The 27,577-nt window shown below is 41.1% G+C and overlaps 1 protein-coding gene across 2 annotated transcripts in view; it reads left to right on the forward strand.

Annotated features, from left to right (window-relative positions):
* The first annotated feature begins 429 nt into the window (after positions 1-429).
* The window catches only part of LOC138268348 (SLAM family member 5-like), a 586,627-nt gene continuing 559,479 nt past the window's right edge, over positions 430-27,577 (forward strand). For both annotated transcript variants that reach the window (XM_069217902.1, XM_069217901.1), the window contains exon 1: positions 430-542. In XM_069217902.1, the coding sequence (XP_069074003.1) occupies positions 500-542 (43 nt within the window). In that variant the 5' untranslated portion in view covers positions 430-499. The remainder of the gene's footprint in view (positions 543-27,577) is intronic.

Below are 27,577 nucleotides of genomic sequence, written 5' to 3' on the forward strand. Positions count from 1 at the left end.
TGTCCCTGAGTGTGTGTTCTTCATTTATTGCCTGTGTGTATGTACAACAAATGCTTAACACTACTCCTTTGATAAGCCTACTGCTCGACCACACTATCACAAAATAGAGCATTAGTATTATCTCTTTTTGCCACTATCTTACCTCTAAGGGGAACCCTTGGACTCTGTGCATACTATTCATTACTTTGAAATAGCACATACAGAGCCAACTTCCTACAGGGGGCGAAGGCAGAAAAGGGCATTTCTAACAATAACACTATAAAAGAAATTAAATGCATGTGAGAGAGGGGATATGGAGAGTTGAGGGCCACTGGTGGTAGTGAAAGAATTTGTGAAGAAGGCGTATTTTGTGAACCGTGTGCAGCAAGCGCAAAGGAGCTCTGCTTACGGGCCTGCCATTTTAACCACTTCCTGTTTTTTTTTTCACCCCTTGTCTCCCGTCTGTTAGGAAACATGTTGTTGAACTTTTCTGTATGTGAGCAGTGCGTTTTTTAATATAATGAAAGCTTTTCATTGGATTTGGATACCCTTGCTGGGATGTGGTAAGTGGCCTTATTCTTTTCTGCGAGTGAAGTTATTGTGTAGTTTTCTTGGGGTGAGGCAACGGAAATGTTAACTGTCTATGGCATCTAATGAAATTACATTTTTGATTAGAAAACGATACATATGGTTCTCAGCTTTACTGCTGTGTCTACCATGAACTGAGCACGGATGTTCTTTTTTCCGGAAATCAAGAGCTTGACAATTTTAACGAAGGAAAGCTCAGTTATGTCTTAGTAAGGGAATGTCTTAACTATATCACTTCAAAGAGGTTCAGGCGTAGACAGCCCCACAGAGCTACTAAGCACAGACCTTAGGTGGCATTTTTCATATTTAAAGTTGCAATCAGATTTCATAATTCTATGTTATAAAAGTAATTTATTCATATATGTTTTTCATATACTGAGATGTTGTTCTTAACGGGAGTCTGACGCTTTCTCCTCAAAATTATTCGCGAACAACTACCCTAATAACCTCAGAATATAAAGATATTGAAAGTAGTTCTGTTTCGTTTCAATTTACATTTATCATTTGTTTGGATTTTTGATCTTTTCAATGTCCAAACAAGACATTTCAAGTCAAAGACAGAATTGGTCTATTTTAATCAATTCCTCCTCCTAAATACTGTTAGTCATTGTATTGGGCTCGTAGCATACGAAACTGTTGTGTTCTAGTAATCATACTAGTGTTACGACGGTCTAATCGAGCTCTATAACATTTGAATAAAAGCCACAATTTGTACTTCTACCTTGTATGTACCTTTTTAAAAAGTGTCAACAAGAAACGGGGGAGGTTTTATACCTCAAGGAAAGATGTCATTCCCCGAGAGTTCTCATTACTTGTGAACAGAAAGACGGGCAGGAACTATGTGAACACTCATCGATAGTTTTCACTGTTATTGCGCACTATGCAGGCACCACACCGTTTTGGTGCTATTTTTTATAATTATCAATGAATATAACTGGGATATATTGGTCCAACCACCGTCGCAGAGAAGCTCAAGTGGTGTGCCGTTCATGCACCCCCAGGAGCAATCCCCACTGCTATTAGGGCATACGTTATACAAAGGCTCCTGCGATTGGAGTTAGGATAGGTCCTCAGGGGTGTGGGTTTGGAGCACTCAAACTGTTATTATTACTCAGGTACCTCGCGCTGGTGTTTTAGGTTAAATTATAATTCAGAGCAGTCACATGAATCACCTCAAGTTAATTACCTATATGTTTCCCTAAATTGCATCTAGATGTTTACACCTTTACAATATGGTATATCATAAAGAACCCCATCTTTTACGAACATTTAACACAGGACAAATAGCTTGAACTACCACTGAGTTATGAACCAATGTGCATAATGCTTATGCAATTTTATTATCATCATTCCTTCATACTATCATGATGTAGGTTTTTATAGGTTATACATGATAACTCCGCCAGTTCATATATTTGCAGGTTTGCATAGCCTTTTTTCATTTTTTCAATTTTCAAACAGCTGAATACTAAACCAAGGGATTAACCAAACTGCACTGGGAAAAGACAACATAAACCAAATTCATATGTAATTGTATTTATATAGTGCTTACTAACCCTGATGCTGGACCGAAGCACTTTTTGGCGAGTAGCACGGTACTCCGGACCCCAAGAGGAATTAGCAATGGATTAGTATAGGGAAATCTGAGTACAGTATTAGTATTATTAGGGGGTTAATTTGAGCAGAGGATATGTGAGTTTTAGTTGGATTGTCTAGCGTAATGGAGGGAAAGAGGAGGGAAGAATCCAGAAGTGTTAAGTGGGAGTTTACAGTAACAGGATGAGGCTTGGGATAAGTAAAGGAGAGATGGAGGAGGGAAGAGTCTGTGGAAAGGGTTAGGGATATCATAGTAGTAGGAGGGTTTTGGATGAGTCAAAGGTGAGATAAATGAGGGAGAGGTTAGTAGGGTTGTTTGGGAGATTATGGTAGTAAACTGAGGTTTGGGGTGAGCTAGATGCGGTAGAGGAGGGAAGAGTTTAGGCAGGGCTATTTTGAAGATGAAAGTAGTAGAATGGTTTTGGGATGAGTCGGAGAGGGGATGGAGGAAAGATTGATAGAGACATAGGGTGATGGGGAGACAGAGTAAAGCTTGCAAGAGAGAAACATTTTTATTATTTTATTTTTTTATATGTATTATTTTAAATGCGTTTTTTTAAATTGAATTTAATTATTTATAATTTGAATTTTATTTGTAGATTCTATTTTATTTCTTTTTATTTATTTTTCTCCAGTACAGTAGGACTGGAGAAATCAATAAATAGATATGTGAATACATAGTAAGGGAATACAATAATGGGTATAATAATATGAGAAGAAAAGTAGTATTGTATAAACACAGAGTTTCAGGATTTGTAATATTTGAAGTTAATTAGTAAGTGTACTTTTCTAACATTCATGTATCTTTCCTCAAATTTTGAATAGCGAAATGTTTGCTGTTAAATAGTTAAGATAACATTTGCTCATTGTGCTATAAAAAAGAAAGCAGGGATTCATAAGGATCTAATATAACAACTTATCTAGAATCTATGCAATGACCCATGAACATGGTAGGCATAGAATAATATACACATATATATGTATGTACGTGTGTGTATATATATATATATATATACACACACACACACACACATATATATATATATTTAACTATGAGTAAATATACATTTGTTAAACAGGATTAAAGAGTATGTTTATAATTTAGTAATATGGAATAGCAATGATACATATTTCTTAGAGAACTATACATATCTAGAATAAACACATAATCAGATTATAAATATCTATCAACACAGTCATATGCAGTCCATTGCTGTTTGAATATGGTGGTTATGAAGGAAAGGGCCAACTCTTGAGTAGTCTTCTCAAGAAAAGATAGTCATCCTTGGATCATATATATGGGAGTAATGAATTCCATAGTTTGGCTACTTGAACAGAGAAGGATGTACTACCTATTGTCTTTTTTTTGTATGGTGATGTTTTAATGTGGGATGCCGATCTTGAGCGGAGGTTTCTTTGTTGAACGTATTCGGGTATTTTGTTTCTGACATGTATAACTTTGTGGGTGATACAAAGCACCTTGAAGGTGGATCTTCTGGCAATGGGTAACCAGTGTAGTGCTCTCAAGGCAGGGGAGATGTGGGCTTGTGGCTTTACATGTAAAAGTAGCCTGGCAGCTGAGTTCTGAATATATTGTAGTATTTTCATAATAGTTAGAGATGATCCATGGTAGAGCCATTGGCATAATCCAGTTTGGATAGTACAAGAGAGATAGTAGCCTGCAACTTGTGTGGAAATCCGAGGTGGGGGAAGATGCGTTGCAGAGTCTTCAAGATGATGAAGCAGAACTGGGTGAACTGGTATGGCCTGTGGGTTTTTTGGGGGGATACTGAAAAAACTTGGAAGAAAAAACTGGAGCCTCCAAGGTAGTGCTCTAAATCCACCAATTCTGTTTACTTCTGCTTCAGGATATGCTTCCACGCGGAATACGAGGTATAACAATGATATTGGCGTCTTCACATAAAATATTAGCTGTGAGGTACCACTTGGAGTCAAGGCACAGGTGCCACATCTTCGTAACACTGCTGCAGTGGCCCATGGAACAAATGCCATACTAAAGTGATCGGGTTCTACTGGCATCCTATGATCGTAAGGATCTTTAAGGAAGATAAAGCGGACTCTCTGTCTCACCTGAATCAAGTTGTGAGATCCAACTGCTTTGTTTACAGTCATCGTGACCTGCACCCTTTGGGGAGTTTTACTTGCATTAGCCTGGACTGGCGATTGAAGTAGAGCTAGGACTACATTCATCGAAGTTTAGCAAACACTATAGAAAGACTACCATTTACTAGTGATATAAAAAGAGAACTATTGCAGATTTTAATCCACAGTAATTAGTTATGTGTGAATTGTGGAGGAGCTAAACACATAAATGTAAACAATCTAGCTGAATATATCACCTACTCAACAGTGTCATATTAGAGCAGATTATTGCAACAACCAACATGGGCAAGGGTGATCACTTTTAGTATTTTATTTACAGAATTCCACCAGGACTATAGTGTCTACCTTTGTGATATCGGTTTCTTTATCTCAAGGAAAATATTCTGTCCATTAGCTACCATGCCTATGCAGGTAATGAGAGCTCCCTCTATGTTTTTACAAAGTCATGGGGCACTAGCAATCGTATTGGAGAATTCCAGGGAGTCATTTGAAACTTATTTAGAAGCAGTGGGTAGTGATGTCTTTGTGGCAGAAAGAAAATTAGCTATACGTAATCATAATTTGGGAAGTAGAATGTAGGGGAATTTTGAAAAATGTGCCCATCCTCCCAGGCGTATAGGAGAAAATGCTGAGGTGTCGGATAGGGAAGATGATTCTGGAGATGAGTATGGGAATGCCATTAAATCTCTAGAAATTTGTCTTGGCAAAAAAATAGACTTTGTGGTTGAAAGCACAATTTGTTTTCCACACACAATTATCAGGTGTATCGATTGAATGATGTGTAGCTGTTCCTACTACATTATCAGCAACAAGCAAATAGAAAGATCTCCATGATGGCATTATTAGTGACCTATCAAAAGGACAAGCAGTATAAAGAGAAGTGACAGAGATTAAAGGCTCCTACTTAGATGGGTCTATAATTATTCATCCTTGCATGAAGAATACGTCATGTTATGTTAAAGAACTCAACAATGAATAATGTTATAAAAATAATAAATGTGGTGTCTTGGAAAGTGTCAATGTAATGGAAAATACCACACAAAGTACGGAGAAAAGTGGCAACAATAAAGCAGTGGGCAACCTGCAGAATGAGAGTGAAAGGTGGCAATGTTACAGATGTGATAGTACTACACATATGGTAGTGTCACCATCACACCCTAGCAAATGACTGAATGTTACAAATGTATGAAAAGGGGACATTTTATATACTGTGAAAGCTTGACAAGATGGTGGAAGAGAGACATTGTGTGAATGCAGTGAAAGAACTTATTGGTGAGGTTCCCGAAGAGAAGTATGAGAGTGATAAGGAGAAAATTGAGGTTCTAGTGGTAAATGGCAAAAAGGTTCAATGGCACACAGTGGACAAATTGTATGAGGCATATCATTCTCTGAAGTGTTTGGTGACTTTCGGGGCATAATAAGTTCATTTTTGCACTGATTTCTGCTCACCTTACACCTTACTTGACAAATCAATTTGAAAAAGGGTAGGAAAGTGTGATTTGATCCCACCTGATGTTGAACCAGAAAGGTAAGTGAAAATTGCCTATGGTGGGACATTTTTGAACTGAGTTGATACATAAAAGGAGAAAAATTACTGGAAAGGTGTATGAGACGGAGAACAGTAAGATCTTGTTTCAGGGAGTAGCGTGCATTGGGGATGAAACTCGATCCCAATCATCCAGGCCAGTTGCTGCTCATTAATGAGGATGATCACATTGTGTTAAAACTGGGTGCTTTATCAATAGGTGCATTAAGTGAGAAGTGTTTCTTCAGCACTTTGAAGCCAGTTGAAAGAAGAGCTAAACAGGTTGTGTGTGAGGAAAGTCATAGAACCAATTGAGTCCTCTGGCTGGTTTTGTCCAGTATGTTAGCTAAGAAGCCTATGGAAAGCTAGAAATATGTGTCATTCTAAGAGACCTAAACAAGAGTGTTTGGAATGATTTTCACCCTCTTCTGCCTATTAAAAACATATTGATGTGTGTGAGGTACCAAATACTTTTTGTCCCTAGATCTAACACAGGCTTACAACCAGGTATGTCTATATCCAGAATCAAAACATGTAACATCATTTGTAACACCAAAGATTTTTTCTACTTTGTTTGTATGCCCCTTGGGTTGGAATCGGCATCTGCCATGTTTCAGCGAGTGAAACAAAGTGTGGAATAAGATTAATGAAGTCTTGCTATTCTGCAACAATATTTTATTTTGTGGATCAAGCAAGTTGGAGCACGATAAAAAGTTAGTAATGGTTCTTGTTGGACTAGAGCTCACAGGCTTAACAGTGGGTGTTAGAAACTGGGTCTCTAGTTGGTAGAGGCATGCACCCTGTCCAAGTAGGGACCACAATCCTAGTCAGGATAAATTAGTTATACACCATAATTTACCCTGTGCTCACCCTCTGGTTGCTTGGCAGAGAGGAGGCAGGCTTAACTTAGGAGGCAATGTGCAAAGTATTTTCACAACACTTGAAACAGTAAAACAGTGAAAACACCACACAAAAATAATCCACACCAGGTTGGAAAAATAAAGCTTACTTCAATGTATAAAACAAGACTGAAGCAACAAACATCCAATAAGTAGAGTCAACATGATTTTTAAAGAATATTGGCAAATTCAGTGTTTAGAAACATAAAGAGCCAACCCGGGCTATCTGGTCGCATTTGACTATGTCAAATCTGAAAGTTTAGGTCGCCTGCGACTTAGCGCAGATTGGATACAGGGACCAACTTTGGCCCGCTGAAATCATTACCTTGGTTCAGGGTTGTACCTACATTGATGGAGGATGTGAGGAGCAGAGTAGTCAATGCGTAGTCCTCGATCTGGGTGATGTAGGGGTGCGTCAGTTTCAAACCTCACAATCAGGAATGTGTTATCTGCTATCCCACGTAGATTTAGGCGATGCGTCATCAAGATAAGATATCTCCTGAAGGGACGATGCATCCGCGTTAAAGGAGATGCGTCAGTTCCAACCGGCGCAAGAATGCAAATAAATGGATTTTAGTAGTTGCAGCACTTTATACCCACTTCAAAGCGACCAGGACTGGAGTTGTACAATTTGGCAGGCAAGACTTGCCGCAAGCAAAATCCAGGTGGTGTTGCAGGTTGTGCTGAAAGCCTTTTGTGTCCCTGAGGCTTCAGAAAACAGTAGGCAAGCCAGCAAGCCTTTGGAGTCACTCTGGGTTCAATTGAGATGGGTCCAATCCTTCCTCAGCAGGGCAGAGAGCAGCAGGCAGCTGGGCATCACAGCAGAAAAGCAGTTTTTCCAGAGCAGAGCAGCAGTCGAGGATGGCAGTCCTTGTGACAGCACAGCGGTCCTTCTTCCTGGCAGAATTCTTCACAGGTCCAGAAGTGTACTGAGTTGGTAGGGTATGATGTCCAGTTCTTGTACCCAGTTGCGCCTTTGAAGTAGGGGTTACTTCAAAGATGGGCCTTTGAAGTGCACAGAGGTCCTCTATTCCTGCCATGGCTTCAGACTCAATAGAGAGGGTTAAGCAGTCTTTCATGTGGGAGCAGGACACTGCCTATTTAGGTGTAAGTGTCACCTTATCCTTCCCATCCTGCCCAGGATGGCCCATCAACATGCAGATGGCCACTCAGTCACACCTATCCTTCCTTTGAGTGAGACCGTCGAGAGGGAATGCAGCAAACCAGCTGTCAACCAAACACAGATGTTTATTGGAGATAGGCTGCAGGCACACAGGACTAAGAGTGGCATTTTCACAATTGTGATAGTAAATCTGACTTTACCAGTAAAGAGGATTTATCATTAAAGCTCCATAGGTACTAAACATGAATGGTCTACTCCTTCTCAATCAGAAATGATACTTTTAATAAATGTAATAAGGAATCCTTAGAGTTGTCCTATGAGTGGGGTAGGCCTCATAATAGTGAAAAACGAATTTGGGAGTTTTTCATTACCAGGACATACCAAACCTAAAAGTATATATCCTGCCTTTTAATTACATAGCACCCTGACCTATGCCCTACCTGAGGGGTGACATTTGTAATAAAAGGGGAGTCTAAGGCTTGACAAGGGGTTTTAAATGGCAAGTCGACCTGGCAGCCAATCTGAACACACAGGCTCTGCAGTGGCAGGCCTGAGGCATGTTTCATAGGCTACTTAAGTGGGTGCACAGTCAGTTCTGCAGGCCCACCAGCAACATTTAATTTGCAGGCCCTTTGCACATATAGTACACTTCACTAGGAACTTATAAGTAAATTAAATATGCCAATTGTGGATACACCAATGCTACCTTGTTTTAGGGGAGTGAGTGCATGCACTTTAGTACTGTTTGCCAGTATTAAGGTGCCCTAATTCCTAGATCCAACCAAAACACGAGGAAAAGTATGCAAAACTTTAGGGGAAGACCACCCTAAGGATGGAAGGTTTAACAGTGGGCATAGGTAATTGCCAATTCATTGCGGGTGAGGCGGAGTATTTAGCACACACAATGTCAATTGAGGGCCTGACCCAAAATTGTAATTGGTATAAACTAGTGGGATGCGCCACAACTGAGTTCTTTTCTTGGCTTGCAGAATATTATGCCAAGTTCATCAGTCATTTTCTCTGACTGATTGCATACCGTGAGATCACAGATGAAAAATACATGAACTCTTTGTGGACAGATGAATTTCAACAAGCATTTGAAAGGATCAAGAAATATATTGATAGAACTTTGAGTCTTAAACCTTTTGACCCAAGGGACAAACCATTGACGCAAGTGACAGAAGGATGTGAGGGAGTGGTTGAAATTGCATCATGACCACTGAAATAGGCATAGAGTACATATTCCTCATTGGAGAAAGAGACGTTAGTGTGCTGGTGGGGTGTGCAGCACTTCAGACTGCATGAATAGGGTTCTATCTTTGAGGTACAGCCAGGCTACATGCCTCTGTTAGAGCTATTTTCAATGAAGGATGTGGCAAAGCAGCATCGTGTATAGTTAAATAGTTATACAGATTGCAGGAATATTTCCTTATAGCCATGCATGTTCATTTGAATGTGTATTGCTTATCTCAGCTACCTTTGGTGGTTAACATGTTTGAACATAAAAATGAATGGGTGGTTGCTAAGGTTCAGCAGTTTTGAGGAGGTACCATTTCGGATGATGATTGGAAACAGGCATTAGTAGAGGACAGAATATCACAGTTGTTAGTGTAGAATATGCCCAAAAAAAGAAGAAAAAACAAGGTGACTGAATTATGTGATTTCAAGTTGGTATGATCAGAGTTGTCCATACTAAATGGAATAGTAGGAAGATGTGAGAGACTGGTGGGTCCTATTCAGATGCACCAGCAATTATTGGATTTGTTGCATGAGGGAGATGGAGGAATGTATGCCATGAAAAGAAGCACCCATTATGGACCATGAGATTGAAAAGTTTTCTAGGAATTGTGTTGCTTGCACATGTAGGGAACAATTGCATGTCGTCATGGGAACTTCTGTTGTGCCAATAGAATTGGGGAGAAGGGAGGGATTGATATATGTGGTCCTTTCGGGTGTCCAGGTGTGGAAGATGAGTATGCTGTAGTACTAGTGGATAACTTTTCCACATGGCTGGAAATGACATTTTTGAGAGAAATCAAGGTGTTGAATGTGGTTAGTTTTTGCAAAGAAGTTTTTAGGGGGAGGGGAATTTCTTCAGAGACAGTGGTATCTGACAATGGACCCCCAACCTTTCCTAAGGAAAGTGGGAATTCAACATTTTGGGTCTGTAGGGTACCATCCTTATGGTCGTGGACTGGTTGAACATTTTAACTGAACTCTCAGTAAGTGTGTTCAGTTAGCCTTGTGTAATCATCTGGATTGGAAACTCGAAGTCATAAATATGGTGTGGCGGTATGTAAGCACACCGCATTCAGTCACAGGAGAAGCTTTATTTTCACTGTTGAAAGCAAGTGAGCTTTGCACTACAGCCACACCTGCAAGGATGGAGAGAGGTGATTGATTGAAATGGTAAAATGATCCTGGGAAGAGTATGATTACTTACAAAGTTAGTAGTTATTAAATTCATAATGCGACTAAACACAATGACAAGTTGAAAAAGAGGCTGTGTAAGTGTAAGGGTGTTTTTGAGAGGGTGTGTCTTGGAGCAAATAGAAAGAAAGTTTTATGTAATTGGTAAAATCCTAGGGAGGTGCTGTGGAAGGATGGAAAATTATGAAATGTAGTAAGCTTAAAGGCAAATTTGGGTTGATGGTCAGCATCCAGGAGAGGAAACTAGTGGGGGTGAGAGAACTGGTATGTGTGTTACGAAGAGACCTAGGAAGCCTGAGAAATATGTATGTGTATAGTTGTGGGTAGCTTAGTTGCTTCTCACCACAAGCCAATCATTTCTTTACTGTTTTTTTAGTTTTAGCAGTTGTGAAATGCTGTATCCTGTATTCTTTTATATTGACTTTTATTATTCATTGCACTTTATTCTCATTTTAGATCTCATACAATGTTTCCAAGAAATGTATAATTTTATTTACCTTGTCATTTTGTCCTGTTATATCAAATGTTTGAGAAAAAGGGATATTTTGTGTTCTTATGTCCCTTGTGTTACAACTATGTCAGAGAGATCTAGGCATTGTGGTAGAAACAGAGATGGAGCTGTGCATGCCAGTGTTGAACGCTGAATGCTCCATCCTGAATAAAAACCTCAAGTCCTACATGTACAACATGTGTATCTGGGTGTACCTTTTAAAAAACATACATGCTCTGCTGTTTACTAGCCCTCTAACCTGGGTTAATGTTTTAGTTGGGTTTCCATCTTCTGAGTGGCATTCATAATCGGCTTTTAATTGTGAAGATGAACCTATAATATTTATGGGACAAATATTTTCCACAGACCCAACTCAAAATAATGATTCAACTAAATGTTTTCAATATGTAGTCCCTTTTATTTGCCAGTGACAAAATTGGCTTTGCACTTTGTTTAGAAATCCTGAATTTTCCATTGGCTAATAGACTTTACATAGGCTAGGAAAAACTGTAAATATAATCTAAAATCATAACCATTGTTTTTATTTTTATGTAATTAATTTACTTTTATAAATATATTGGTAATTGCTTTTAGTTTCACTGTAAACCTTTGTCATTAGATATTAATTTACGTGCAAGCACCATACCTAAAGCAAATGCACATTTCCCTTTTGCTTCAGGATATCCTGTATGTTCGCAATGCAGAATCAACTTATTTTTGGACTTCAAAAATACGTTTTTTAATTTCTGTTACATTTTTATTCCTGATTTCTAAGTATTTTTTTATGACAGCACAATTTTCATGCTTTGAGCATCACAACATGCATTCTAATTGGAACTAATATTTAGATATATGCAGTGCATGCAAACTATGTTTATATCTATTTTAGAAAATTGTTACTTTCAAGTTTAGTTTTCATCATATGGTATATGTAATTTTATGATCATGTGAACTGTAGCTGCTTTGTACAAAAACTGCAAAACCACATAACACTCATTTTTTCTAATTTTCAAAACAATTATTTAAATGTTGTCCGTCAGTTAATCTGGAGTGAACGGCACTAAATGTGTAATATTTTGTGATTTTAACAAAAATGGATTAGCATTTTTAACATAAACTATTCATAAATTTACAAATGTACCCTTATTGCATTTAATTATTTAGGAAAGCTAGTGTTGTTAAAATGAACAATATTACTCCTGAAAGAAGAATAAAAAAATGCAACACCATTATTCGGTTCAGACTATAGAGAAATAAGTGAGGTTTAAGCACGTGGACAGAAACAAAGGTTTTTGTTAGAGGAGTAGTACAGTGTACAAAATACCATAATACATAGTAGAATATTAAAAGTGTGGGGGGGTTGTCAAATCAATGACAATATATTCTCATCAACCTCAAAAGGATATTTAAAACATACATTAACAAACTATTAAATCAGAGTGAAAGTGACACTAATTCAATGGCAGGCTGGATTTTTGAGTGTAAGAATGAATTTTTAACTTCATAAATAAGTATATAGTTCGAGGTTAGTTTAATGGTTGCCTGGAGCATCATATACACAAATCCCACTGGTTGAGGACTCAAACATTAGTAGTAATGGAATTAAAAAAAAGAAGAATGACAAACATTACACCAGTGTTACATTGGGGAAAAGCACTGTCTTGTCAAGAATGTCCACGATCAATATAAAGAATTACCCTTCAGTCACTGTGAAGATTACATATATGGTGGGCACCATTGTTTCAATAGTGCCTTCATTAGTGATGTAAGATCTTACTTTGCTGTCAAATTCTACCTTACCATTACCATTTGCACATACATCACACATACTTAGTTTGGACACTGTTGTTGCTGAGCTAGATTTTAAGTGATGTGAAATCCTGAATCTCTTCTTATTATGACTATTGGGCCACCGTTGCTTAAAGTGTAAATTGATTGGGAGGTCGAGACATTTTTTTCTGTTTTTACAATTGAGGCCATTAATGAAAGGCCGATCAGAGGAAACAATATATAAAAAAAAAATCTATAAAATTTATGCTTCTGTCCATCTGCCAAAGGTGTGAAAGGAAAGTCTGAAGACACCCATATGTGAATGATCATGACTAGTGGTCAAGTACTCTGCTCTTTCCACAACAGACATAGGAACCAAAGTAAAAAGCATAAAGTATAGTCTACAGCTGAACTACTATCTTTGTCCCCAACTAATCACCCTGTAAGACAAGTCATAGTGGTTAAATGAAAGAAGTAAGGCCTACTCAGCCATCACACTGCACATGGGAGTAGTAAGCATGCATCTCAAAAGAACATTACAGGCCTTAATGAATTGCTTTGTAATGTACAATCATCAGTCACTCATCAGCAGCCTATTAGAAATCTCTTCCTGGATTATGATCTAGATATTCTATGTTAAACTAACTCTTGACTCTCAGATTCCTACAATGCCCTGATAGATGAACTGGTTTCCCAGGGCTACCCGGAGATCAGGGTAAACAAGGATGATGGGTGGTACTGCTCCATCGCAAAACCCTTAGTATCTCTAGCCTAGTCAAATTATAGTTCTAGATGTCACAGCATAATCATCATGTATTAAACTGATAACTTACAATAACTCCACCTTAGTGTTTATTTTAGCTTATATTCCCCATCAGTCACCCTCCCTTACTATTGGTAAAATTAAAGGGTAGATTGGTGTTACAGCCTTACAGCAAAATAGTTTAATGATTCTATTCAATTTGAATCTATGGCTTGATCAGGCGGTGTGCATTGCCAGTCAGTTTCATGGAAATATGACCACTTTTGGCCTTGTGAATGACAAACCAACACATAAAGCTGGTCACTTATTAGACCCTATTTTAACTCTGACAACTCAATAAGGGTACAAGGCCTGCTAGACATTACCTGTAGTCCTCACTATGCTATTAATTTAAAATTTCCTGCTAAGATGGGAACACAACTTACAAGTAAAGGTAGTCAAATAAAATCTAGAGATTGGAACAAATGGCCTCTTAAATTTCATGTCTCTGTCCAGAAGGACTGAAACAACTCAGAGCCTTTGGAAATAGAATGGAATGAGACAGTGAAAATGGTTTGGTATCTTTTATAAACAGTTCTTAAATATATTAGTTGCCTCTACGCCAAAGTTACCTTCCCCTCTCTAAAGCCCATCCAAATATAATTAATGGTTCATTCCAGAACTGGCTATGATGAAATTGCTTTTATGCCAATATGAACGAAAATTGTGAAGAAACTATGAGGAGAATGTCAAAGTAAAGAATAAAGAATATGCTAAACCTTACAATGAAAAGATCACAGTTGTAAAAAGAGACACTTTTCAGACCTAATCAGGAAGTCGTCAAATTTTGCCAAAAAACTCTTTAGAATTTTAACAAAAACACCACAACAAGATTACCCTTCCTATTCCAAGGTATGGGGTAGTCAGATAGCCTCATACTTTAGGACCAAAATATTTATTATTCGTGATGAAATTTCAGAATCTCCCATAACATCTCCTGTTGGAAATAGCCCTTTTGGAAGGGTCACACAAAACCTTTTGCCTTGCCTTCCCCCTCCTCTTTGTCTGGCTTTGTGTCTCTGAACACTTTACCATTGCTAACCAGTGCTGAAGTGCATGTACTCTCTTCTCTAAACATGGGAACATTGGTTTACACCTGTTTGGCATAGTTGAATTACTTGTGAGTCCTTTCTAAAGTGGTATACCCTATACCCAGGGCCTGCAAATTATACGCTACCCTAGTGGACCTGCAGCACTGATTGTGCCAGCCACACAAGTAGCCTTTCAAACCTCTCAGGCTTGCCATTAAATGGCCTATGTGTGCAGTTGCACTGCCACTTTGACTTGGCATTTAAAATCCCTTGCCAAGCCTTCACCTCCCCTTTTATTACATATAAGTTACCTGTATATAAGCCCCAAGGTAGCCCATAAGGCAGGGTGCTACGTAAGTAAAGGGCAGGACATGTACCTTTAAGTTTTACATGTCCTAGTAGTGAAAAACTCCCAAAGTTGTTTTCACTACTGAGAAGCCTACTCCTCTCATAGGTTAGCATTGGGAATTCCTAATTATACTTTAAAGCTATAATTCAGAAAGATTAGAAACCGGAAGGCTTCATATCATTGGAATGGTGATTATATATCCTCTCTACTGGTAAAGTTAGATTTAACATTACTATTTTAGAAATGCCTCTTTAAAAAAGTTGGCCTTTTATTGCTCTCAATGCTCTGTGTGCCTTGAAGCCTGTCTGCAATACATGTTTGGGGTGGGTGACACTTACACTTTGTGCATTCTATCTAGACAGTCACAAACCTAGGAAGGGGTAGTTATGTCTGAGCACTCATTTGCATTCTATTGGGCCTTGCTGGGCATAAGTGGGTGGGGGAGCTGACACATTTCAATAGGCAGTGTCCTCTGTCCCACAGAAGGAGCTGCTTACGTCCTACTGATAGTCTGGAGCCAGGGCTGGCATGAAAGAGGGACCTGTGCACTTCAACGAGCTGCTTTGAAGTCACCCCTACTTCAAAGGCACATTTGGGTATAAGCACGAGGGCTCTGGCCCTACCAAATCAATTCACTACTGGACCTCGGAAGAACTCTGCTGGAGTAAGGACTGCTGTGCTACAAGGATTGCCACTCTGCTTGACTGACTGTTCTGAGGAACTGCTTCACTGCATTGCAGAGCTGCCTCTGCTGATCTCTTCCTTGTTGAGGACAAGGACTGGACCCATCTCACTTGAGCCCAGAGTGACTCCAAAGGCTTGCTGGCTTGCCTCCTGTTTTCTGAAGTCTCAGGGACACAAAATACTTCTTTCAAGTCACCAGCTACATCTCCTGGATCTGTTTTCAATCAGCTCCTGACCCACAAGAGGAGCATATCCAGTCCTGGGTACTTGGTAGTGGTCTTTCTGCTCTTCAAATCAAGACTTTGGGCTCTTTGAGAAATCAACAGGTCAGTTTGTTTCAGAAACACGCTACTCGCACAAAGAATCTGTGCGAACGGGCACAATTTGGTCTCTTCACACAGCATCACCGCCACTCATGACCCCGAGGCTCCAACCTGTCCTCCCGCGATGGCCTGTGGCTCTTCGCACCCAGAAACGGACTCTTGGCACCAAACCGAGGAGGTAAAACTTCAGCTGAACTTGCCGGAACTGTATCCAACCCATGCTCCATCACGGGCAGCCTGAACTTTGGATTTGCACTGGTCACTCGTGGTCTAAAGTAACCTTTCAACCACTAGTGAATTTTAGGCATTATTTTTTGTTTACTCGTTAAAAAAATAATATCTCTTCTACAGATTGGATTTCTTTGCTTTTGGTCTTGTTTTACTCAGATAATGTTTTGCTCAGATAAATATTCTCTATTGTTCTAAACCTGTATGGATTCTTTTTGTAGTGTTTTCATTGTTTTACTGTGGGTGTGTTGCACAAAAACTTTACACATTGCCTCTTAAGATAAGCTTGCCTGCTGTGTGCCAATGTACCAGAGGGTGAGCACGGGTTAACTCCAAGTGTGTATCTGACCTATCCTGACTAGAGGGGTGGTTCCTGCTTGTACATGGTACATACTTTGACAACCAGAAACCCCATTTCCATCATTGGTGAGCAGCAGTGAGGATGGGACTTGTGTCTGTGCAATATATAGTAACACTGTTCACTACAACTCTACATTAAGACCATTACGATTTTAAAATTCTCTTTTTTCTCTCAACTGTCATTTTTCTATATTTGACTCCTGCTTCACCTTCATCAATTTGGGACTCAGTTTGTTGCTGCACTTGTGATACCTTGTAAGGATGTCCACGGATCTCAACTACCTAGCATAGTATACTGGGAGTGATCTGAAGGAGTTCTGCAAGGAGAGGGGGCTGAATGTGGCCAGGAAAGCTTCCAAAATAGACCTACATATAGCCCTCCATGCCTATGAGAAAGTCAGGAGGCTGCAAGCAACAACAGAGGGGGAGACCCCTGAGCTGAGGGGAAGCCGCCTACGTCGGGGCAGAGTGCAGTCTATATATATAATGGGCCTGTCATATATGGAGTTCGATATCAATGCCATTGAGGGCTACAGTACAACTGAGCTGAGAAAGTTGTACAGAGAGAGAGGACTACAAAACCCTGAGTCTGATCTGATGTTTGAGTATCAGTTTACCCTTAAAGCCTGGGAGGAGGTCTGCAGACTGCATTACAAGAACAGGGAGAAGAGGGCTATTTCACCACTCTAAAGAATGCAGCCCGCTGGTTATACCTGACATCAACATCAGGACCCCAACATAGCAGTGGCCCTGAGAAGAAGGGATTGGACAGAATAATGACTGAGCCAAGGCTCCAGAGAAGAGAGGGGATCCCCCAGATAGGAGTTCCCTGTTGAATCCTTTGAAGGAAGCAATGTCTCCTCCCAAACCCTGTCTCCTGAGGAGTTAAAGGACAGACAGGCTGAGAGGGACCTGAGGCTGCAGCTGGCCCAGCTGGCTGCAGAGGAGGGAAAAGCTGTGGCCGAGAGATCCTTGGCAGATAAAAATATCTTGCTGGCTCATGAACTGAGCCTCAAGCAGCTTGATGTGAAGGCTAAACAGCTGACAGCGTCTAGCAGAAATGGTGGCAGCAAAACTACTGTGTCCATGTAGTGCTTTCCTCTTAACTAGTTTCTAAGCACTAACATAACACAACAGAAATGCACTTCTGAGGTCAAAGAAGACTTTTATTGTTGTTAATTCTTCCCCAACCACAATATTTATGAATGACGAATTAGTAGCTTTCAAGTCCGCGTTAATCAAACAAAATATATCAGTTTGCAATATACACAGCAGGTTATATTTATAAGATATTGAATGCAAAGCAAAACAAATACTTCACCATGTGGGAACTATCTACAGCTTCATCTTTCTAAGGTCTGCAAGCTGATGACCCCTGTCAGCCGCGGGAAAGAGATTCATCTACCCACACGGGATTGCTGGCAGCTGGCGCCAAGCTCCAGCACGAGGTCCGGCAGATTCGAATCTGAATCTCTGCAGCCTGTGTCATTCGTTACAAAGGTGTGCCCCCTCCTCTCAGACCTGGGAAACTGAGCAAGCCTTTTGGAGACTGGCCAGGTCTCCAAGACTACTCCTGTTCCCAAGCTCAAGCGAAGAAAAAACAACACCCATGTACTCTCTCTTATCATGTCTAGTCTACTGTGAGAAAAACATCTTGGTTCTCTTGTGCAAAAACACAGCTTGGAAAAATACAGCTTGGATTCTCAACTGCAATGTCTAACTCCACGTTAAAGGCAATAGGCAGCTAACCTAAGTATCAAATGCAATGTCTAGTGTCATGTCAAAGCCAATAAGCACCTAAGCTGAATACAAAATGCAATGTCTTATATCATGTCAAAGCCCATAGGCAGCTGAGCTGAATACAAAATGCAATGTATAATATCATGTCAAAGCCAATAGGCAGCTGAGCTGAATATAAAATGCAATGTATAATATCATGTCAAAGCCAATAGGCAGTGGAGCTGAATACAAAATGTAATATGTGATATCATGTCAAAGCCAATAGGCAGCGGAGCTGAATACAAAATGTAATATATGATATCATGTCAAAGCCAATAGGCAGAATATCTAATAGCATGTCAAAGTCAATAGGCAGCTAAACTGAATACATCATGTCAAAGCCAATAGGAATGCAATGTCAAAGCCAATAGGCGGCTAGACTGGATACAGCATGTCAAAGCCAATAGGCAGAATACAGAATGTAATGGCTAATGCAATGTCAAAGCCCATAGGCGGCTCAACTGAATACAGAAAGTAATGGCTAATGCCATGTCAAAGCCAATATGCGGCTAAACTGAACAAAACATACCATGTGCTACTGGTGAACATTGAGCAACTAATATGCGCAGTGGTGAAACACAAAGTCATTGGTCAAAACAAACTTTATCAAATGGCAGTACAGTCCAGTGTTGAAGAAAAAGTCTGCATGCCCAGAGATCTGGTGTCTGACTTCAAGGAGGGGAAGACATAAATGGTTTCAGGTGTATGAGGTAGTTCTAGAGGTGCAGATGATCCCTGAGGAAGATTGGGGAGCTGGCATATGGAGGCATATACCTAAGGATGGAAGGGACACCCTACTAGCCCTAGATGGGGGAGAAAGGATGAGGTGTCCCACTATGAAAGAGAACCTTGTTGAAGAAGTATCGATTCACCCCAAAAGAGAGCAGGTTGAGAAAATTGGGCAGTCAGAAACACTCTCACTAGTCCTGGAGGGATTTTTTGGGTTACTTTTGCAAGGCACTGAATGGTTGGGTAAAGGGTAGTATGGTAAACAAATTTCAGGGGCTGTACAATTTGATTGCTAGAGAGCACATGCTCAGTCACTGCTTTCCAGAGCTACACCATCACTTGGTTGATTGTAAGTCCTATGACCCCAGGGAACGTGCAAAGGGGGCAGACCTCTGGGTAAGTACCAGAGTGCCTGAAAGGATTTTGGGAGTGATTCTAACAGGGGTGGCTCAAGTTCCCCTTAACAGAGTGAGAGGGGGGTTTGCAGTGGCCAAGACAGGTCCCTGTGTAGTTGGGGAAGAAGAGGGTCCAATGTCCCTTCTAAGAGTAGGAGGAGAGGTAGGGGTGGAGGTGGGCAGAAGACCAGGGCTTACTATTTCCAGCTCCAGAGTTTAGATTGTTCTCAAAGGGGGTACAATCAGGGTAACTTTGTCTGTATCGAGAGACCATCCACTGATGGGAGCTCCACAGTGTCAGGAGAGTTGGGGGTGGGGCACCACAGGCACCCTACCAGTTCTCTGTCTGGGGGTGCCAGTCTTCAGAGGAGGCTACAGAAGACGAGATAGAGTGGCATCAGCTGGGAACCCCTGCTCACCTCTAAGAGCAGAGCACCCCAGACTGACCCTGGTGAGGCTACTTTTGACCTGGGCAGCTCCACTCACTGTCACAGGGACAGAGGGCTAGGGGCCTGCAGCAGGCAGACAATTGCACACTACATGCAGAATGTGTTTCCCCTGGAGGGTGTAGTTGTACTCCCCAGGAAGTCCTGACTTGCCAGGCAGATGTTCAGCCTAAGAGTACAAACCCTAGATTAAAGGACCAAGTTCAGGATATCACTCTGGAATGGTGTGAGGGAGAGCAGAGAAATGATGCAAGTCACCTGAAGCTACTACCCCCCCACTCCGACAAACTTCAGAGATCAAAGACCCATGAATAGCCTGTGGCATGGCTCCTGACAGCTGTCATTGGCCGCTGTTGGTTGTTGTCCCTGTGGAAAGAGTTTTCCTTAGGTTGGGGGCAGAAGTCAGACCAAAAGGGTGGGACGGGCTACACCACTTTGTTAGCCTTTGTGGTATTGTCCACCTACTGGGATGCACCTGTGAGCAAATTAAAGTTAGGTGCTGCACAGATGGGGTCCACAGGTGAGGAGAAGGGTTCACCATGGGACAGTTCAGTGGCCCGAGAAGTAATAACAGATGGATCCCACTGAGTTCAGAAAGGATTAGAACTGACAAGTACCCCTTCAGTACTGGACCGTTGTTCAGGTTCTAATACCCTAAGCAGGGAAGTCCATTAAGGTATTGATTAGTCTTCCCCAGCTTTAGGCTGGAGGAGGGGGTCACGTTAGAAATGACCCTTTTGGCAGGGTTAACCCAAACATTTTGCCTGCCTCCTCCTCTTTGGCTGACCATTTTGTTTGTTGGTTTTAGGACTCTGAGCACTTTATCACTGCTAACCAGTGCCAACATGCATGTACTCTCTTCTCTTATCATGGTGACATTCGTTTACACCTGTTTGGCATATTTAATTTACTTGTAAGTCCCTTCTAAAGTAGTTTTTATATAGCTATGGTCTGCAAGTTAACTGCTACTAGTGGGCCTGCAGCACTGATTGTGCCACCCACACAGGTAGCCTTACAAACCTGTCTTAGGCCTGCCATTGCAGGACCTGTATGTGCTTTTTAACTGCCATTTTGCCATGACATTTAAAAACCCTTACCAAGCCTTACACTACACTTTTATTACTTATAAGTAACCCCTAAGGTAGGTCCTAGGTAATCCACCAGGCAGGGTGCTAAGTAGGAAAAGGGTAGGACATGTACTTTTAAGTTTTATTTGTCTGGGTTGTGAAAAACTCCCCAAATCCTTTTTCACGACTGTGAGGTCTACTCCTCTCATAGTCTAGCTTTTGGAAATCCTTAATATACTTTTTAAACTGTAATTCCTGATAAGAAATGAGTAGCTCTGCAATGTTTCATATAATTTACGGGTAAAGTTGGATTTAACATTACTACTTCAGAGATGCCACCTTTACAAAGCGGGCATTTCTCTGCTCTTACTGCTCTGTGTGCCTTGTAACTTCTCCCTAATGTGTATTGGACAGCTTCACTTTATGCAGCCCCTCTAGACAGCCACAAACACAAGAAGGTTAGGTGTGTCTGAGGACTCATCTACATTCTGATTGGCCTTCCTGGGCATAAGAGAGTGGGCTGATAACCCCCCCACTGTTCGTCTGAAGCCAGGGCTGGAATGAAAGCAGGACCTGTGCACTTTAAGGGGTTTCTTTGAAGCCACTCCTGCTTCAAAGGCTCATTTGGGTATAAAGCTCTGACCCTACCAAATCAATACACTACTGGGCCTGGGAGTCTACCTTACTCCCGCATATCGTGCTAGGGGCCCCATGATTTCTGAATGAACATGCTGGGATAGAGCATTTTTCTATTTCAGAGGGCCAATCAGGCAGATTAAACATTTGTGACTTGGTGGGAACTAGCAGGGGTTCAATTTTTTGGCGAGTTTAATTTAAAAAAAATGACTTACATCTTGAGTCTCGTATACCATATGACATTTGCAGTTTTCTGATCTGAGGAGAAGTCCTTACCTAAGAATTTTTTTGCCATAACACAAATTATGTTGTCAGAGTTCATGTAAAAATTAGCTCCCATCTTACAGAGAACTTGTGCTAATCATTGTAAATAGATATTAAATAACAATGAAGCAAAATAGATCTTTGGGTTATGCAAAATTTTCAAGTTGTATAGTTGATGGAAAAGGATGCACTAGTCAACATCTGTGCTCTTTCATTAAGAAATGAAATGGTCTATTTCAGGGCTACACCATGCATCCCTGTTTCCATTGATCTAAATTATATTATTGAGTGGTCAATTGTGTTGAATAAAGTGAATAGATGTAGGAGGATAAGGGCAACACCCTCTCTCATAACCTCTGCTATTCCAAGATCATCAATAACAGACACCACCACATTCTACGTGCTCAGTACCAATGTAAGAAGTGGATGAAGTGGGTCCAACAGTTTATGGGCTTCAACAAATTTCATTAATTGCGAGCAGACCCAGTTCTCAAGATCTTTTCCAGAGAATGGTAGGACTGAGATGGGTCTATAGTTACTCAATAGCTTAGGATCTAAATTGGACTTTTTCAATAAGGATGTCATAACAGCTCCTTTCCAAATAGATAGGACATTTCTATTCATTAAACTGCAGATGTGTATAGGGAAAATGATCTCATGGGCTAAAAAGATCATGGCCTTAAGTATTTTTTCTGGCGCAGGGATACTGGGTGATGCCAACAGTCATATAGTGTTAAGGATCTCTATGACAGTTCCCCAGGAAATGGCTTTGCATTCTATTAGTTGTGGTGATTCTGTTTCCATTTTTAACTCCCCGAGTGTTTTCCCTCATCGAACAATTGTGGAGATGTTAGAAATGGGGTTTCTGGTAGTCAGAGTATTCACCCTGTACAAGCCGGAACCAAAACTCTAGTTGGGGTGGGTCAGATACACACTTTAAATTAACCTGTGCTCATACTCTGGTAGCTTGGAACAGAGCAGACAGGCTTAACTTTAGAGACAATGTGTAAAGAGTTTGTGCAACACACACAGAGTAACACAGTGAAAATACAAAAAAACGACTCCACATAGTTTTAGAAAAATAGAGAATAATTATCTGAGTAAAACAAGACCAAAATGACAAAAATCCAATCAGTGTAATTCGGCATATGAAATTTTAAAAATAAACAAACAATAGTGCCTAGAAGTCACAAGAGGACAAAAAATAGCTTGAGGTCTTGAGGGACCGGTGCAAATTCAAAATTCAGGCCGACTGAAATGGAGCGTGGATCAGATACAGTTCCAGGTAAGTCCTGCTGAAGTTTTACCTTCTCAGTTTGGTGCTAAGAGACTGTTTGCAATTGTGAAGAGCCAACACGCATCGCGGGCAGACGGGCTGGAGTCTTGCGGCAATGCTGCTTTGCGAAGAGCCGAATTTGTGCATGCTGTTCCTTTGTGGGAGCGCTGTGGTTCCGGTGTGAATGGACCCATTCATGTTCACAAAGAGCCCAAAAGCTTGATTTGAAGAACACAATGAGCCAAAAGACCACTTCCAAGGGCCCAGAAATGGAGAGGCACCTCCTGACGTGAAGAGATGGTTTATTTTTGTTGTCATCGGTTACCACAAATAATGCATGCAGGCTACAACAAAGGCCTGTCTCAAGAATTTCGGTCTTGATGGACTGGGAGTGGTGCCCGAAGCGCTATCATCAGAGTGATGTAAAGCTACACCCTTCACCAACAGTTAAGCAGCACAACCTCAGTGGTGGCATCATACTGGGTAGTAATCAGTAGAAATAAGCAAGTCTTTTTTACCTGGTGTCACTGGAGTGAGGCCTACAGGCTCACTTACATTTTAAAAAGCTTCTCTGCTGTGTGCTTGACCCGCCCTTGGCCTATATCAAGTAGATGTGAAGTGCTGTGCATCACAGAAGTAGTGACTCTGCACTGGATGTGTCCCTGGGAAGGGTACAGTACAGGGATAAAGCAGTAATGTGCACTATATATGTGGTGAATTCATACACGGAGTGTATGGATGCGTGCAAGGACTATATTACATGAGATATGTAGTGCTGTGCAGTGCATGTAAAATTGAAGCATGTGCTGAGTGAATGTATGCTTGTGTAAAGTACAATACATGAAGGGTAGAGTGTTGTGCAGTGCCCACATGGTGAATGAGAGTCCTGGCAGTATGTGTGTTTGCAAATAGCACACCACATACAGAAAAGCTACAGGGCGGAACAGTGCACGCAGACTAAATGTGTGTGCTGAATGCATGCGTGTCTCTAGTGGCACAATATATGGAGACAACCGTACTGGAGAGTAAATATGCTCTGAATGTGCAAGTGTGCCTGCAATGATAAATTACACGGAGGACCGTGGGTTCCATTTTGGGAAGCCCAGGTCTGCCTGATGAAGACATGAAGAGCATAGGAAATCCCCAAAGACAGATTTGTGTATTGCTGCATTCCTGTGAGTTGGGTGGGACACACACTGAAGGGAAGAAGGAAGAGACTTCCCCTTTGTACCTCAAAAGCGTGCTCTGTGATTCAGTGATAGATCACAAGCACGGGGCTTTGAAACATCTCAGGAAGGACGTGGGACGGTGTTGGTGTTTATTTTTGTTCTGCTTGTGGAATTTTTGTCACTCTGCATTACTCTTTAAGTGAAGTTCTGGCCAAAGTCCGCCAATCGCAACATGGTGGAATTTTTCTCCTGTGGCCCTCTAGAAAATGCAAGCAAGATTTGGTGTCCCCTAGCAAGATTTTCTAATGGGGGTGGTTGCTGGTGGTTGAGAGTGATCATGCTCAGAGGGCTAACAATTGAGTAAGTTTGGTGCTGCTCGAGTAGATTTTCTACTCAAGTGGCACTAAAATTAACTCAAATGGCCATCCTCCCTTGTGTAATGCATGGTGTCGTTCTCGCTGACTTTCAACGCTGCTCATGCTACTACCACTAAATTGCATTGTTGGTAGAAATCTGCAGAATTTAGTGAAGTTTTTATGAAACTCCATGGAATTCCAAGGAGTCAAATTCTATGAGTTCTGCCCACCCTTAGAAATTAGTCTGATAAGGGAATCCTTAAGAGTAGGGCTAGGGGCCCGGGATTATCCTTTTGAGGCTAACATTATTATGGGAAATCTGAGCACTGTATTGGGTGCATATCAATTTGAAGTATTTTCTGCTGTGGCAGATGGCCTTTCAAGAGGAAAGAAAAGAAGGAAAATGTATAATTCAAAATAAGTAGAACACCAACTCAATGCTTCAAATATTCAGTCCCTAAATCGCATTTGGTTTCTGGAGAAGGGGAGGTTAAGGCCCCAAAATTTGTGATTTGCCAAACAGCGAGAGGAGCTCTGCAACATTTCTGCCTGTTACCAGTACGGGGGATAAATTACTGGGCTGATATGGCTTGGGAATAAGGTGTAGGAACTGTTCATGTTGAGTTAGTGCAGTTGGGAACGGAATTGTTGTGTTTCTGAGGTAATATGTGTTACATAACAAATGAGCTCTTTATAAAAAGCTTGGAAAAAAGTGAAAAATGTACTGTTCACAGGACATCATGGTGATTTGAGTTTGGTACCTGGATTGAGTATTACCTTTTTGTACTTTCAAGACAACAAACTAGGTTTACTGCGATGTAAGGAACAGGTTATGATTTTCTACACAAAAGGAAATGTGGTTATGTGTATCTTCACACTATTTCACTGTATTTAGTTCTATATAAGTTATCTTGTTTCATTAGTGTCGTGTGTACAGTCATCCTTTTTCCCTGTAATATTGTTTTTTCAGTAAAATATTAATCTACAGACAAATCAGGGTGTAGCTGATATGAAAACATCTGTTCTGTTTTTTCTAGCTAATGCTGTAATGCTAATGCTAATGCTGTAGCATGGACACCGATTACCATGAGCAGGGACTCCTGACACCTGTTGTGTTAGTGATTAATAATAAAATCTCAATGTTTAGAATCATGTTGTCTGCAGAAAGAGATTGTTTTTGAATCAAGCTGGTTCTCCACCTGAATGCATTCCTATTATGTTTTGGGATGGAGTTTTTCCAAGCTGGGATACGAACCAGCAGTTCAAGAAGAGCAGGAATGCTGCTGAATGAGTAGCCAGAGAGATGATGTTGGCAGCGTCTTTGTCTTCCACAGAGCGTTCCCTTAGGGAATCACTGGAAGTTTTCATAAGCAGATCACAGCTGCTCCTCCGAGGAGCAACGGAGACCCCGCAGTGAGGGTGACCTCAGTCTTCAGTACATAAGGGCGGCCCCTTCAGTTTAGCGTGTGTGTGTGAGCTACATCATCTCATTCCTGTGAGCAGTATGCTTTGAGCTGACTGTGCAGAACCAGGACTGAAGAGAAACAAAATACTGAATTTGTTTCTCTCTGTATTCAATGCTCATTTCGAGAGTGGGTGGGGTTGCCCCCCCCCCACCCGAAGATTGTGTTTTACAGAAACACTGCACATCTGAGAGGGACATTGGTATCATTGGACTGTCTGGGGCAGTGGACGAGTGCAACTCAAGTAATAGGACCAGAGTCTGCTGCAGGGGTGTAACAAAGTCCCTGTAGGCAGGGGGCGTAGCTTCCATTGATGCAGCAGGTGCAGTAGCACCGGGGCCCAGACCCCTGACGGGCTAGTTGAACTCTGATAATTCTTGCATTTACTCTACCAATAGAAGTCAAAGGGGGTAATTCCTTACTTGCACCAGGGCCTGTGCCATCCTTTCCTGCAAACACCAATGTTGGAACACCTAACATGTTGCGATAGAGGCCCCTCATCCATCCAACAAATGTGTCCTGATTCCGTGAAAGAGCTCCGTGCAGCCTAATAACATGCAAAGTAGAAATTATCAAAGATGCTAAAGGGATTTCTGTTCTTGAAGGAGTGCCTCCACCCAGCCCCTTCCCTTCCTTTTGGAATGGTTTTAATTCACCAAGGTTAGGCCTTGTCCATAAATTACCCCTTGATTTGCAAACATCACCACAAGAGTGCAGGGAACCGCAACAGATTGCATGCTTCATGAGCTCTATCCCTAAGTACTCTTGCCTGGTGCTACTCGAAGCCACCATTAAGAAGCCTCTATCACAGACCTCCGATCTCTCCCCAGCACCCAAGACCATGGCACAACACAGATAAAAATACCAAAGAAGCGAAACAAGGTTTAAAATGGGCATTGGAACGGATATTTGGAATGCCCATTTATGTGAAGTAATACTTATGTGTAGTAACATTTTTTTATATCTTCTTACTGCTTCTGGAGCTCTTACACCGCTCTATATCAGGAGAAACTCGGTCATCCAATCTCGAGTTTTTTTTTGCATTCTGGTAAATGTAGTCTTGAGGTTATAATTGGAAAACACAACAAGCACCAGACTGCAAAAATAAATTCAGGACTGGGCGAACTAATCATATCTAACATGGGGCGGTGTGAAGGCACTGCTTCTTGCTTGGATTTTTTTTAAAATGCATCTACATTCCTTTGAAATTCCTAGATTACATTTTCAAGTTTTACTTTCTGGATGGCATAAGAAACATGCATGTTATTAAACCTGTCTCTGGGGGACGTATGCATAAGCTGCACTTGAAACAGAAGACAAGTGAGACCAGTGATGCATGGAACCATTGAATTAATCTCAGCCACTGGAAATCACCTAGGCCGCATTCCAGTTCATCATTTTTGTGCACACCACGTCACCTCAGTATGGATCGAACCACATCAGTCTTGACCCTGCTTCAATGGGAACAGTTGAGCCCGATCTGCCAGGCCAATACTCCCTGAACCGGAACACAAGCCACCCAGGACCGGTTTCACCCCAGTTACGGCTCATCAGCCAGGTGTAGTTTAGTTCCAGCAACACAGCGTGCAGTTCGGCAGGGACTGGTCCCATTGTAGCATTTTCAAGAATGATTTGCATATGGCTAGTTCCAAACTGAGGTGTCATGGTGTGCAAAATAACAATGGACTGGGATGCT

Source organism: Pleurodeles waltl, chromosome 12 (genome assembly GCF_031143425.1).
Source record: "Pleurodeles waltl isolate 20211129_DDA chromosome 12, aPleWal1.hap1.20221129, whole genome shotgun sequence".
Taxonomy (NCBI): Eukaryota; Metazoa; Chordata; class Amphibia; order Caudata; family Salamandridae; genus Pleurodeles; species Pleurodeles waltl.